At 38.1% G+C, this 13,765-nt stretch overlaps 1 protein-coding gene across 2 annotated transcripts in view; it reads right to left on the bottom strand.

Moving 5' to 3' along the window:
- Positions 1–13,765, bottom strand: part of UTP20 (UTP20 small subunit processome component) — a 114,532-nt gene that overhangs the window by 46,918 nt on the left and 53,849 nt on the right. For both annotated transcript variants that reach the window (XM_027071001.2, XM_015070865.3), the window contains exons 27-30: positions 12,212–12,420; positions 5,951–6,094; positions 4,886–4,965; positions 176–393 (exon numbers count right to left, since the gene is read on the bottom strand). In XM_027071001.2, coding sequence (XP_026926802.1) covers positions 176–393; positions 4,886–4,965; positions 5,951–6,094; positions 12,212–12,420 — 651 coding nt within the window. The remainder of the gene's footprint in view (positions 1–175; positions 394–4,885; positions 4,966–5,950; positions 6,095–12,211; positions 12,421–13,765) is intronic.

Here is a 13,765-nt window from a genome sequence, read left to right as displayed (position 1 = left end):
CATAAATAATCTGAATTGCTATGACTGCAAAGAAAATTCAGTTTATGTAAGTTGGTATTAATTTCTACAGAAAAGAAACTCTTTTAATAATGTAAGTAATTAAAAGAGCCAAATTGTATGGACTTTTTCCTTTGTGAGGGCACAATGCTAGCTTTGCTTTGTACAGCACACGTACCATCTGTCCTTTCGGTGTATTCGCATCCAGTCACTGGCAAGCTCGAAAGTGTTTCTGTGGGTTCAAAATCTGGAAGGTTAAGAAGGTCATCAGCTATATCCATCACAATAGAGGCTGTGGCTTCAGAGAGATTCTTCGCTGACAGAATTGCAAAGACGTTGGTCAGGATATCACACTCAGGGTGCCCAGGTTTCTGTTTAGCCAGTAAAGGGAAATACCTACAAGGAGAAACACTGAAATAGTCATCTTATTTCTCAATGTTTATTTATGAAAACATGTTCTATATGAATTTTCATATTGAGTTTAAATACATATGTGAAGGAACATTAGTAAGATTACTCAAAAGGGAAATTATTTTAAAATCTATAATATGATGGGTAATGGTAGGCACCTCACCAACATTACATTAGACAATTTATCTACATCTCTCGTTTAATCCTCATAACATCTCTAACACGGTCCCTACATTACAGGTAAAAAACAAAAACAAACAAACAAAAAACCCCTGAGACTTGTCTAAAGCCACTATGCTTAGTGGTGTAGAGCTGAGATCTGAACCACAGTCTAACTCCAAAGTCTAAGCCTTTTCTACAAGAAATGTATTGAAGACAAGCTATTTTTCAATTAAAAGCCTTCTAGAGTGTGAATGTTTATAAAACATAAAAACCAACATACTACAGCATGGAAATTAAGAGTACAGACCAAACAAGAATTTGCTATATCGGGATATGCAACATTTAGAGATTAGGATCATTTTCGGGTGGAGGTGGATGAATCCATCCCCAATTATGAAACCTCGCACAAAGGATAAGAGCATCCCATCTAGAGGAAACACACCAACAAGGGTAGAGAACACAAAGGCTTTCCAGCCAATGGCAAACCAGAAATTGTTTTACATCAGGGATGTAGTCCTAACAATCAGCAGGAAGGTAAAACCAAAAATATGCAGACTGTTTGGTTTTACCAATTAATCATCATTGGAAGAAGAGCTCAAGCACTTTTAATGTACTTAGTACTAACAAACTGAAGAAAGGCTCTAAGAGGCTGTATCCATACAACTTTGTCTAACAGATACTAGGCATAGTATGTGCAGGAACCAAGCAGAATACTTTACACATTATCACCTCTATTATCCACGAGGTAGGTACTGTTATTATTTCCATTCTATAGATGGTGACACTGTGGCTCAGAAAGGCCAACTCTGTCAAAGAGCACACAGTCGTGCTAGGATCTGAAGCTAGGTCTGTGTGGTTTTGGAGACTGTTCTCTTGACCACTACTCTATGATGTCTTAACATTTTTTTTTTAAGCACAAAAGGTGAAAAAACTGCTTTCAATTGCTGGCAAGGTCTTCGCAAGACCCCATTCAAATCCAAAACAACTTGTAAATGACCAAACTGCGTTTCTTGAACGGCAATGTAACAGTGTACTGGGCATGCTCCATGCTTAAGTATAGGGCTCTGTCAGAAATTTCAGCCACTCTTTCAGTATGTAATGAGTATCGACGAACCATGGATCATGAGGGGTAGTAACAATAATAATGTGACATGTTCTCTACCCTCAGGGAGCTTTAAGTAGGTCAGCTATTAAGAGAGGAGGGTAAAAAAAGGCAGCATGTGATCACAGGCCCAGGAGAGGAAAGCTCAGAGGAGGAAGAGATGGAGTCACGTGGGGTTCATGGCGGTCAGAACCTGAGCAGCTATTAGCGAGGGTGGCCAGGGACAGTCCCAGTTTATTTTGGTTGTTTTGGCTTAATTATTTATAGCATCTCTCGTCACCCTCAGGAATATGGTTGGGCTTATATGACCTCTCTAGTTAATGAGTAAGTTTCTGTTGTTTCGAGTTCACTTAATTTCTGAGACAATTTAACCTTAATTGTAAGCTTAAAGATACCGGCTATAGTTCAGCTCTACCTGTATCTGTCCAAACACAAAGCAAAATAAAATGCTGGACTTCTCTGCAGATGAAAACCTGCTTAAATGTCTAACTGACACTATGTAAACTGTAACCACACTTTGAAATAATTTTTAACTGAAAAGTAACATTTCTATCAGCTGGTTCTGAAATACTCACTAAAAAAAAATTTTTTTTTTAATGTTTATTTATTTTTGAGACAGACAGAGACAGAATGTGAGTGTGTTGGGGAGAAAGGGAGGCACAGAATCCGAAGCAGGCTCCAGGCTCCGAGCTGTCAGCACAGAGCCTGACATGGGGCTTGAACTCACAAGCTGTGAGATCATCACCTGAGCTGAAGTCGGATGCTCAACTGACTGAGCCATCCAGGCGCCCCAGAAATACTCATTTTTTAATTCTTCCACACACAGCAACAAATGTGTATCTATTGCCAGGAAGATTTCAAGGGAAGTCAGTCCTTCTAAAGATTTCTTTCAGGTTAAGTGTTACATACAAAAAAAGCCATGTTACTCAGTGACTTCTATTTTTCTCCAACCCACAGTGGGAGAAACTGCAGAACACAGGATGAAGTGGCATCCAGTGATGTGGATCTATACCTTAAGAAAGGACCCAACTAATATAAAAGGTGGTCACCATCACCAAGTCTTAGATGAAAAATCCTTCACGGTTCATTTGCATAAAAATTATACAACTATAAGACATTTCTCAAGTATGCCTATGAAAGGCTGCTTATAAACACCCAGTTATAAGACAAGACATGAAACTGTTTTCTCAAACTGGGAAATAAATGAAAAAAGCCCTTACTACCAGTAAAATATTTTAAACAGGTTTTCCTGAGGAAGACAGTGTCAAGGTTTTTGGTTTGTTTTTGATGACTATTTAATGACATGGGGAAAAGTTCCTGATATCATGGTACGTGAAAAAAGATAAAATCAAAAGCTAGTTATACAGTAGGATACCAATTTTGTAAAAACTGATGCCAAGATTCTAATATCACACAATCAATAATGATTTTTTTTTTTAATTCTACCTTTCATTTATTCAAAACAGATGAGGGCAAACTCAAGTCTATTTCTATCACTGAGATAAACAACATAGGTTTCTACACTCCTCAGGAAATATGCATTTGGTCTGTGACACAAGCCTCTGTAGATGAAGGTCCTGTAAATGGCTCATGATGTCCTCAAAACAATGTTGACTTATGATCGGGAGGGCTGTATGTATACTTAGATGTAGTTCTATAAAGAACAGAGGACATCTAGAAAATGTAAAAAGCCTACGAAATTTTTTTGATTTTAAGTAGGAACTGGGAAAAAGACAAAGAATGCAAATTACAAATCAGCTTTTATTTTTAAGCAAACATGCAAAAAGTAGCCAGGTTTATATGCTGGTATAACTACAGATATCCCCGGCTTTTCAAAAGTTCATGTTATGCCACTTGGCTTTTATGAAAAAAGGCGAAACGCGAAAATAGCTTTCACCATTTGTTGTGCAGTAAGTCATTATGGAGGCAGCACGCACCCTGAGCAGTGAGAGTGGCCCTGCCAGGCTTCTTCCCTGGGAACCACACTCAGCATCTCAGCATCAAGGTGCCAGAGCTGTGAACTGCGTCTGTGAACATCTGTGCTTTGTCTTGATTTATTCTGTGCATCCCTTAGCAAGATGTGACCTAAGGTATCAGAGAAGCCTATGAGAGGTTATTTTTTGGATCTAGGAATGCTACAAATGTTTTCCGTGTAAATAAATAGTAATCACTTCTTTGCTTTATGCCATTTTGGCTTAAGAAAGGTTTCATAGAAATGCTCTACTTTCAGATAGCTGGAGAAACCTGTATCTGCCATGTTTCACATTCTGTTTTTCCCTTTCCCAGGCCAAATCAAACTACTGAAACAATTACAACACACCAGAAGAACATCCCTATTGATTCCAATACTTTTAATTTCTAAGTTTTAATGGAACTGTAAAACTAGCAAAAATGCATAACTTTTGCTATAATTATGCTCTACAACTTAAATTGCAAAATGTTATTTTACCTTCGCAAATGTTATTTTGCCTTTGTTATTCCCCTTTGTTAAAAATTACAAATGAACACTCCAAAGATATATCATAAAAAGTATCTCTTACCTGCTCCCGGGCACCAAAACCTCCAAATGCTACAATAACATTAACAGTTTCCCATGTATCCTTCTAGACATTTTCTTTTTCTTTCTTTTCTTTTTCTTCCTTCCTTCCTCCCTTCCTTTCTTCCTTCCTCTTTCTTTCTCCCTTCCTTCCTCTTCCTTCCTTTTTCTTCCTTCCTTCCTTTCTGTTTCTTTCTTTCCTTTCGTTCTTTCTTTCAAGTTTTTATTTATTTTTGAGAGAGACACACACACAGAGCAGTGAGCAGGGGAGGGGCAGAGAGAGGGAGAGAGAATCCCAAGCAGGGCCTGAGCAGTAAACATACAGCTGGACACAGGGCCTAATCCCACAAAGCATGAGATCATAACCTGAGCCAAAATCAAGAGTCTGACGCTTAACTGGTGAAGCCACCCAGGCACCTCTCCTTCTAGACATTTTCTACTTCGTTTTATATATATACACATGCACAGTTATTTTTCTTGGATTATATTGTTCAGCAACTTGTATTTTTCTTTAAACTATGTATTTTGAAATTCAGCCACCTTATTCTCTTTAACCACACCTGTTGTATTTCATTGTATGGAAAGACCATAAATAATAATATTAATTCCCTTGACTCATTTTGACTAGATTGGTCTAAAACACTGTCCTTTTTAAAGGCAGGGAGGAAGGGTCATACCTTGCATTTCTGCTCCAGATACTAATTAGTTTCAGCAGAGGAGTGGGAGAATACTGACTCTCAGATCCAAGCCTTCTGATCTAGGACACAAAATGAACAGAATACAAAATAAAATCACATACAGAATTGTGGACAAAAATAACTAAAAAGCAGAACAAGTACAGAAACTACACCCAAGGATAAAGAGCCAAGGGACAGAGATTAACATTTAAAGGACAGATGAAGGGGCGCCTGGGTGGCGCAGTCGGTTAAGCGTCTGACTTCAGCCAGGTCACGATCTTGCGGTCCGGGAGTTCGAGCCCCGCGTCAGGCTCTGGGCTGATGGCTCGGAGCCTGGAGCCTGTTTCCGATTCTGTGTCTCCCTCTCTCTCTGCCCCTCCCCCGTTCATGCTCTGTCTCTCTCTGTCCCAAAAATAAATAAACGTTGAAAAAAAAAAAAAAATTTAAAAAATAAAAAAATAAAAAAATAAAAATAAAAAAAAAAAATAAAGGACAGATGAAAGAAAAAAAACAAAGGAATCCAAAATATCTACACAGGGAAGATGGCAAAGGCAGTGCAAGGAAGGGCTAGACACTTGAAAGGAATGACGTCCTTTAGGTTTCATTTGGGTAGAAATAACAGAGGTCAAGCAGCTAGAAATCTTTCCTAAAATCAAGTCTCCTCTATAGTCTTTTTAGTTACAGTTATACCAGGTATCGTCACAAAGTGGTTACAAACAAGGAAATGTGTAACAAAAATACTTGTGCATTTTCTCTTGTATTTGTCAAAATTCAAAGGCACATCACTGAGGTGATAGAACAGTTATATTCCATTTGCTTGAGAGACACGTCATATTCAAATTAACCTTAAGTATAAATGTCATGGGATTAAGAAACCAGCTCTTGAGCTTTAGGTGGCAGTGGAGGCAAAGAAAAGTGCTCTGAACCTCCAGAAACAAAGGAAGACTTAGTGTAAAAGAAAAGACCAGGAAAGGCATTCATGTCTGGGTGTAGACTAAGCTGGTTAAAGTAAAAACAAGGGAAGAAGCAGAAGATATCCAGGCAGAATGTAACACTCATGTTTACCTGGGGCCAAACCGCACCATGAAATACAGCATCAATTTCTTCTGTTCTGAATTGGTAAGACTCCCAATCCAAAAAGATGTCAGTTACCATTTTGATTCCAAGACGTCTTAAATTTTTCAGCGGGTTAATAAACCTGAGCTGTATCTGTAAAAGAAAGATCTTCTCTTAAAAAAAAAAAACAATAAACAAAAAAAAACGTATTTCAGGGCACCTGTGTGGCTCAGTTGATTAAGCGTCCAACTTCGGCTCAGGTCATGATCTCCTGGTTCGTGAGTTCGAGCCCTGCATCGGGCTCTGTGCTGACATCTCAAAATCTGGAGCCCACTTCAGATTCCGTGTCTCCATCTCTCTGTCCCTCTCCCACTCGTAATCTGTCTCTCTCTCAAAAATAAATAAACATTAAAAAAATTAAAAAAAAAAAAACTATTTCCTTTTTATCCTTGATTCCTCAGGGAAGCACTCTTGCTCAGATGGCTACGAATCAAACTGGAAATCCTGTTAGTAAGTCTATTGACTGTGGCTCTGATTCATATGGAAATGTCAACTGAGTATATCATATTGCTTTTTTCATTGAACAAGATGGGTAAACAGAGACTTAAAGTCAAATGGTGAGGTGTGCTCCATTATCACTGCCTAGTAAAATCACGTTAAAGTGTCCTTAAGAGGAAAAAAAAATCACAAATGGAACAGCTGTTTTGTGTCCTGCATTGCTTTATTTCTTTATCCCAGTAATTGTCTCAAATAAAATCCTGATTTCTTCCTATGAACAGAACATTCTAAACAAAAGTTTTTTTGCCATCACAATGTCTTAGATTAGGGGGAAAAAATAAATCTTTGTTTCAAATGAAAGTCACTTTCTTTTTTTGTTTTCATAACTTATTTTTCTTACTTTTTCTGAAACTAGGAGTTTTCAATTATTCTTGTTAAAAAATTAGTCTAGGGAACTAAAGAATGTATGGTCTATATAGTGGAATACTTCATACAGTATAAGAGAATAAGGTGATTAAATTGAGGCATGGGATGATCTGAAAATATACAGTTCAAAGAAAAATATGGGAAAAAAATCAAAATTTGTCTTTAGAGGCACAGAGGCTAGAGTGGGTGGATGTTTGAATTAAGAGCAAACTTCTTTCATAACAGATACTGCTACTCCTGGCGGCGTCTCCTTCCTGATGAGTTACAAAATCACAATTATGTGGCCAGTTTGTTCAGGCTCAGAGTAGAATAATTTATTGAGACCCCACCAATGAGTCCAATGGCATGACAGCCATAGTTCTGACCTCAGCTTAAAATCTCACTAAAGGAAAACATATTAAATTATGTGACAGACTGAAAACACTGAAGACAGCCAATAGGGGAGGAATTACAAATTTGAAAAGGGAAATAAATGCTTCATGTGAGAGGCAGAATTTCTAGTGGATCTTAAAGGATGAAGAGGTTTAGGCCAAGCAGAGAGATAAAAGCCTAGAAAGTTTTCTCCCAAGCACGGAATGTTATTAAAAATCAAACAAATGGGGTAAGGTGCAACCCCTCATTGTTTTTCCATTTCATTAACATACTGTGAGCCCTGGATATATAATGACAACTTATTTTTACAAGGGACCTTTATTATCTATGTCGAAATCTAAAAGCCACCCTGAAAAAAAATTTTAATATAATTTACTGCCAAATGGGCTTACATACAACACCCAGTGCTCATCCCAACAAGTGCCCTCCTCAATGCCCATCACTCATTTTCCCCTCTCCCCAACCTTCCATCAACCCTCAGTTTGTTCTCTGTATTTAAGAGTCTCTTATGGTTTGCTTCCCTCCCTCTCTGTAACTATTTTTTTCCCCTTCCCTTCCTCCATGGTCTTCTGTTAAATTTCTCAAGATCTACATATGAGTGAAAACATATGATACCTGTCTTTCTCTGACTTATTTCACTTAGCATAATACCCTCCAGTTCCATCCACGTTGCTGCAAATGGCAGGATTTCATTCTTTCTCACTGCCAAGTAGTATTCCATTGTATGTATAAACCACATCCTCTTTATCCATTTTCAATTGATGGGCATTTAGGCTCTTTCCATGATTTGGCTACTGTTGAAAGTGCTGCTATAAATATTGGGTACAAATGCCCCTATGCATCAGCACTCCTGTATCCCTTGGGTAAATTCCTAGCAGTGCTATTGCTGGGTCACAGGGTAGATCTATTTTTAATTTTTTGAGGAACCTCCACACTGTTTTCCAGAGTGGCTGCACCAGTTTGCATTCCCACCAACAGTGCAAGAGGGTTCCCATTTCTCCACATCCTCGCCAGTGTCTAGTTTCCTGATTTGCTTATTTTAGCCACGCTGACTAATGTGAGGAAAACCACTCTGAAATTTGTAAGACAACACAATACCCTAATATAATGAATTTCATCAAGCTTTATGGCCATGACATTATGAAGAAAAGTAATGGGGGGGTTACTTGTGATGAAAATTGGATATTCTGATCAAAAGAAGTATTTGAATCTAAAACAACACATTTTAAATTCAAGTGAATGGGAGCAACAATGTCATTACTTCACCATGCAAATTGGAGGAATCATCATATTTCACATCCCCCAGGTTTCTACCATCTACTTGTGGCTAATTATCTCTTTATACAAATTACAACGACAGGAAATAACAGGCAAGCACAAGGTGATACAGTTACAGGTCATTCTGCTTTGCTTCAGTTCTGCGGGCAATATTTTCAATATGAGGTCTATCATGTTTGCTAAAAGATAAAAACTATTACCTACATTTGAAACAATATGGTATCATGATCCCCTGGAGAAAATAAGAAACTAACCTTAGCAAATATGATGTCAAATCAGACACCCCCACCTTTTCCCTCTTCCCACCAGGCACCCTCCACATCGGGTAGGATCTACACATTCCACTCACTTGGTTTCTACAGTGTCAGCTTCCCAATTTACTCAATAATTTAGTAAACTTGAGAAAAGCCCTAAAAGCGAGCAATTGTAGACTTTTGCTCTGAGAGGAACAGTCAATATGACTGAGTTCATGTACATTTAAAAGTTACTACATTGTTCAAATATTCCAAAATCAATCAAACCACAACAACCCTCATGATATATACTTCAGTGTCAGTCAATGTTTTAAAGGAGCTAAAAGACACACACACACACACAAATAAAATTAAAGATAAAAATAAATAAATGTGTAACTTAGTTCAAATACACAAATGTAGAAGTTTAACTCACTTAAGCAGTATTACTGTGTAATAATTCATTACAGCACTTCAAGGAATTCTTTGAACTTGTCCAAGAACCTTAAAAAAAAAGTTCCAATAGCACCTCACTAACTAATGATCTATGAAATTGCATAATTGGTCTTTGGAGTTACTAACTGTTGACTCAAGAGTAAGGCTGCATTACTGAATAACTGCTTCTAAGTTAACCAAGAAGTCAGACAACTTATACAGAGTTTATAAAACCTCTAACCTTTCACGATTTAATATATCCATGTGTAGACAAAGTCACTATCACTCACTGTAAGGCACAAATGAAAATTCACACAGAAGTCTTCATATGGCTCTGATGCTCTCAAATAACACAGAGAAAGAGTTTTTCCAAGACCTCTTTTCAGCTTTCACTGTTGCCACCCCCCCGCAAGCCTCTTTTCCACAAAGCAATCAAAGTGAGATTTTAAAAACATCAAACAGACCTCATCACTCCCTGGCTTCAAACCTCTTCAAGGTTTCCCAATACAGTTAGGAGTAAATCCAGCTCACAGCCCAAGAGGCCCTACCTAGCTCTCAACGTTACCTTACACGAGTCCTGTTGCTCCTGTGCTTTAGCCATCTTACCCTTGTGTCTCTTAGAATGTGCCAAGGCTGTTCTACCTCAGGGACTACTGGTCATTTTATCTGCCTGAAGTGTTCTTCCCACAGCTGGGGAGACACGAGTTCAAATTATCACCTCCTTAGAGAAGACACTGACCACCTTAATAAAAGCAGCACCATCCACTCCCTGTTTGTCACTTCCTATCACATCCCCTCATTTTATTTAAAAATTTTCACATCTTCATGTCCCTCAACATGCTCATGTTTTCCTCTACTTTTGTGAATATACGGAGTGTATTCCTTTCTAACAGCTATTTTAAGTTTTTGGCTATTTCTATCATCTATACCATTGCTCGTGCTGCTTCTATTGACTGTTTTTTTCCTTATTATGAATAAAATTTTCTTACTTCTTGGCATGCCTGGTAAAACTTGACTGGATGTCAGACACTGTGAATTTTATTTTCATTTAAATCATTTGAAAACTTTTGCATTTTATTCTCAGAAGCAGTTAATGTACTTGGGAAGTTGGATCTTTGTGAGCTTTGGTAGGTGTTGCCAGGGCAGCCTTTATTCCAGAGTTAATCTGGTTCCAACACCGAGGCAAGGCCCTGCCTAGGACTCTTCCTGGTGCCTCGGGTATTTTGAGCTTTCTGCCCTGGCTATTGGGAACTTGAGCTGCTCCTAATCTTGTGTTAGTCGGGGGTCTGTTCTCTGCCTGCTTGCAGTTTTTCTGCATCTGTTCAAGATGGATCAACAAGGACTAGGTTTGGCCTTCCTTCTCAAGCAACTAAAAAACTGAACATATGAAACATTCATATGAACATACGAAATGATGATTTTTCAGATACTAGACAGCAGGCAGTAAAGGACAGTAAGCCCTGGGAGAGGGGGGCAACAGAGGAAGTGAGTCCTACACATTCCCCGGTTTCCTGCTTGGAGTTCCAGGATTTAGTGTGAGAAGGCAGAGTCCAGGCACGGCAGCAAGAATTTGCAGGCAGAGTACTGGGGAGGAGAGAGCTCCACAGAGAATGACTCACGGATCTGCAGAGGGTCTCATTTATTTCCCTCTGGGGACTCCCCACCAACCGACATTATTCTAATTATTTATTTATTGATTCTCTTTCTCCCCATGACACTGAGTCCTTACCTGTCTCATTCCCCACCTAGAATGATGTCTGATAGATAGCAGGTAGGTGTGAAATAAGTATTTATTGAATAAATGAATGGACAGGAAGTTTTGTTTGCTTTGTTCACTGTTCCATCTCCAGTGCTCAGAATGGTGCCTGTCACCCAAAAGGGGCTCAATTAATATTTGTGGAAGGAATGAATGAAAGAGTAAAGAAAACAAAATGATGCCTAACAAAATATAAGGTGTGTTCTAAATCCCTGGAGCTCGGCAATCGAGAATTTCATTACTAAAGCAGATTTGTATCCACACATAGCCCCAAAAATAGCGTCAAATTTTGGTTGTCAATTTTCAGTGATCATGACCATATCTGAGAGACAGTTCACCATGCATATCCATAAATCAAATGAATGAAACAGATTTTTAACCCAGTTAAAACTGTGCCTGTTTACCATTAATGGAGAATCAACAGAAATGGGAATCTAGATCTGCACTTCAAGTCTCATTTTCTCTAAGAAGCCTTCAGTCCATAAAGACATAGGTTTCTCTCGACTTCCCAGAGAGTATACTTATGCCCGTATACTTGTTTCAACAGAACATAAATATATTGTCTTTAATACAATTCAGAAAATATTTACTGCCTTGTGAAGCCTCTGGCATTGAGCTAGCCGCCTGGTCTTGCTGCTGATCTTTATTCAAAACATTGTACTCCTAGTAGGCAAGCATTTACTTATAAAAGACCTCTCGGCAATTCTTACCTCAAAATAACAAGGATGATGCTAACAGTATTCTGTTCATTCTCCAACTACTCTGGACAAATGAGAGTTGGAAGATGTCCTATACCTCTAGGCTCTTGAAATTAAAATGTGAGAAACATCAGCTTGACTATCCCTGACTTTAGTTTTTCAGATGTATATAGAACTAATTCACACTCTGTTTTTAAACCTCTTTTTAAAATATACAAGTGACATACAGCTGACCCTTGAATAATGCAAGGGTTAGGGGTGTTGATCCCTTGCGCAGTCACAAGTCTATGTGTAACTCCCCCAAAACTTTACTAATAGCTTACTGTTGATTGAAAGCCTTACCAATACCATAAACAGTCAATTAACATATACTTTGTATATGTATTATACTTTGTAATTCTGTATTATTACTTTATAATAAAGTCAGAGAAAAGGTTATTAAGAAGATCATTAGGTACGTTTACAGTACTGCACTGTATTTATCAGAAAAAAAAAATCCCATTTGCAAGTGGACCCACACAGTTCAAACCCACATAATTCATCCAGGAAGAAAAACATCTACAGTGAATCTCACCTTTTCTCGTTGGTCAAGGATGTGTGAGACTGTTGCTGTCATGCACAACAGTATCTGCAAAATCTTTGGTAAGTAGGCACTGATCAGATGACTAATGTTCTTCAATACTATTTCAAGGCTATTTAAGATACCATGCTGACGACCTAAAGGAAGAACTTGAGACAAATCCAAATCTTCTACTGATTGAATGACTGCAGAATGGCATTCTCCTAGTGCAAGAGATGTCAAGTAAAAGGAAATGTTAGTTACTCTCCAATTACAGCTTCATTTCAATTTCCCTCAATGATACAGTATGATCATGTAGAAGATAATGTACTTTCCTAACATATTTTCTCCTGATTCTCTTACCAAAATTCAATGAGCTAGGCATGGCAGATTTTAGTATTATCACTTTATAGATGAGGAAACTCAGAATAAAACAGAGAGAAACTTGTGCCAAAACTAAGTCTCTAAGCCCACTTCCCATCCTACTTAGACTATTCCTCAAAACCCGAGTTACAATGTCTTCATTCCCCCTCGCAATTTTCCATACACTTTCCTCACTCTCAGCTTTCACTGTCTATGTTGATTTGAGCAGTTTCACAGGAAATGTCCCACTAATTAGAAGTTTCTTAAATGCCGAGAATCAAATGTTTCCTCTTGTAGTCCTTAGTGAATAAATAAAACAAAATTCTTTATAAACAGGCACCAAAATTGATTTCATAATTTACTTAAAAGACTTGAATTGTTACTGCTTGAGCTTTATACTTCAAACCAACTGGCATGAAATCACAGGCTTGCTAATTCATACACCTAAATGGTACACCTGTAAGAGTACCATTTATAGCTACCCTCTTACAATGGAGGCTGTTTCACTGAACAAAAGCCTTTCTATTCTTTTGCAGGGCAATATACGGAATGAAAACATTTTAACAGCTGAATCCATTATCATAGAAAAATACAGAACTTAATGTAACACATTACCCTATAAATAAATATCTATGTTTGCCTAAAGCAAAGCAATTATGGGACTACAGCAGAGATTCTGCAGTCAGAAAGAGCTATCATTTTCTCCCTCCCTCCCCCTTCCTTCCTTCGTCCCTCCCTTTCTTTCTTTCTCTCTCTTTATCTCTCTCTTTCTCTCTCCTATTTTTGAGGCACCTGAGTGGTTCAGTGGTTGAGCTTCCAACTCTTGATTTCAGCTTAGGTCATGCACCTCAACAGTTGGTGAGATCGAGCCCCAATGCTAGGCTCTGTGCTGTTACCTTGGAGCCTGCTTGGGATTCTCTCTCTCTCCCTCTCTCTGCCCCTACCCAGCTTGGATGCTCGCTCTCTCTCAAATAAATAAACTTAAAAAAAAAAAAAAAAAAACCAGAAACAAAAGCAAAACTACCATTTTCTACCTGAGTGGCTATAAGCAAAATACTACATTCTCTAAGTCTCAGTTTCCTCATTTGTAAAATGGGACCAGTCAAGTAATGATACTATTTTAAGGATCAACTGATTTGTATGTAAAGGGATCTGCCATAATGTCTGGCATGGAGTATGCACTCAACAATGTTAGCTATTATTATT

Source organism: Acinonyx jubatus, chromosome B4 (assembly GCF_027475565.1).
Source record: "Acinonyx jubatus isolate Ajub_Pintada_27869175 chromosome B4, VMU_Ajub_asm_v1.0, whole genome shotgun sequence".
Taxonomy (NCBI): Eukaryota; Metazoa; Chordata; class Mammalia; order Carnivora; family Felidae; genus Acinonyx; species Acinonyx jubatus.
Note: the sequence above shows the minus strand (reverse complement) of the source record. Positions and strands in the feature narration are given on the sequence as shown.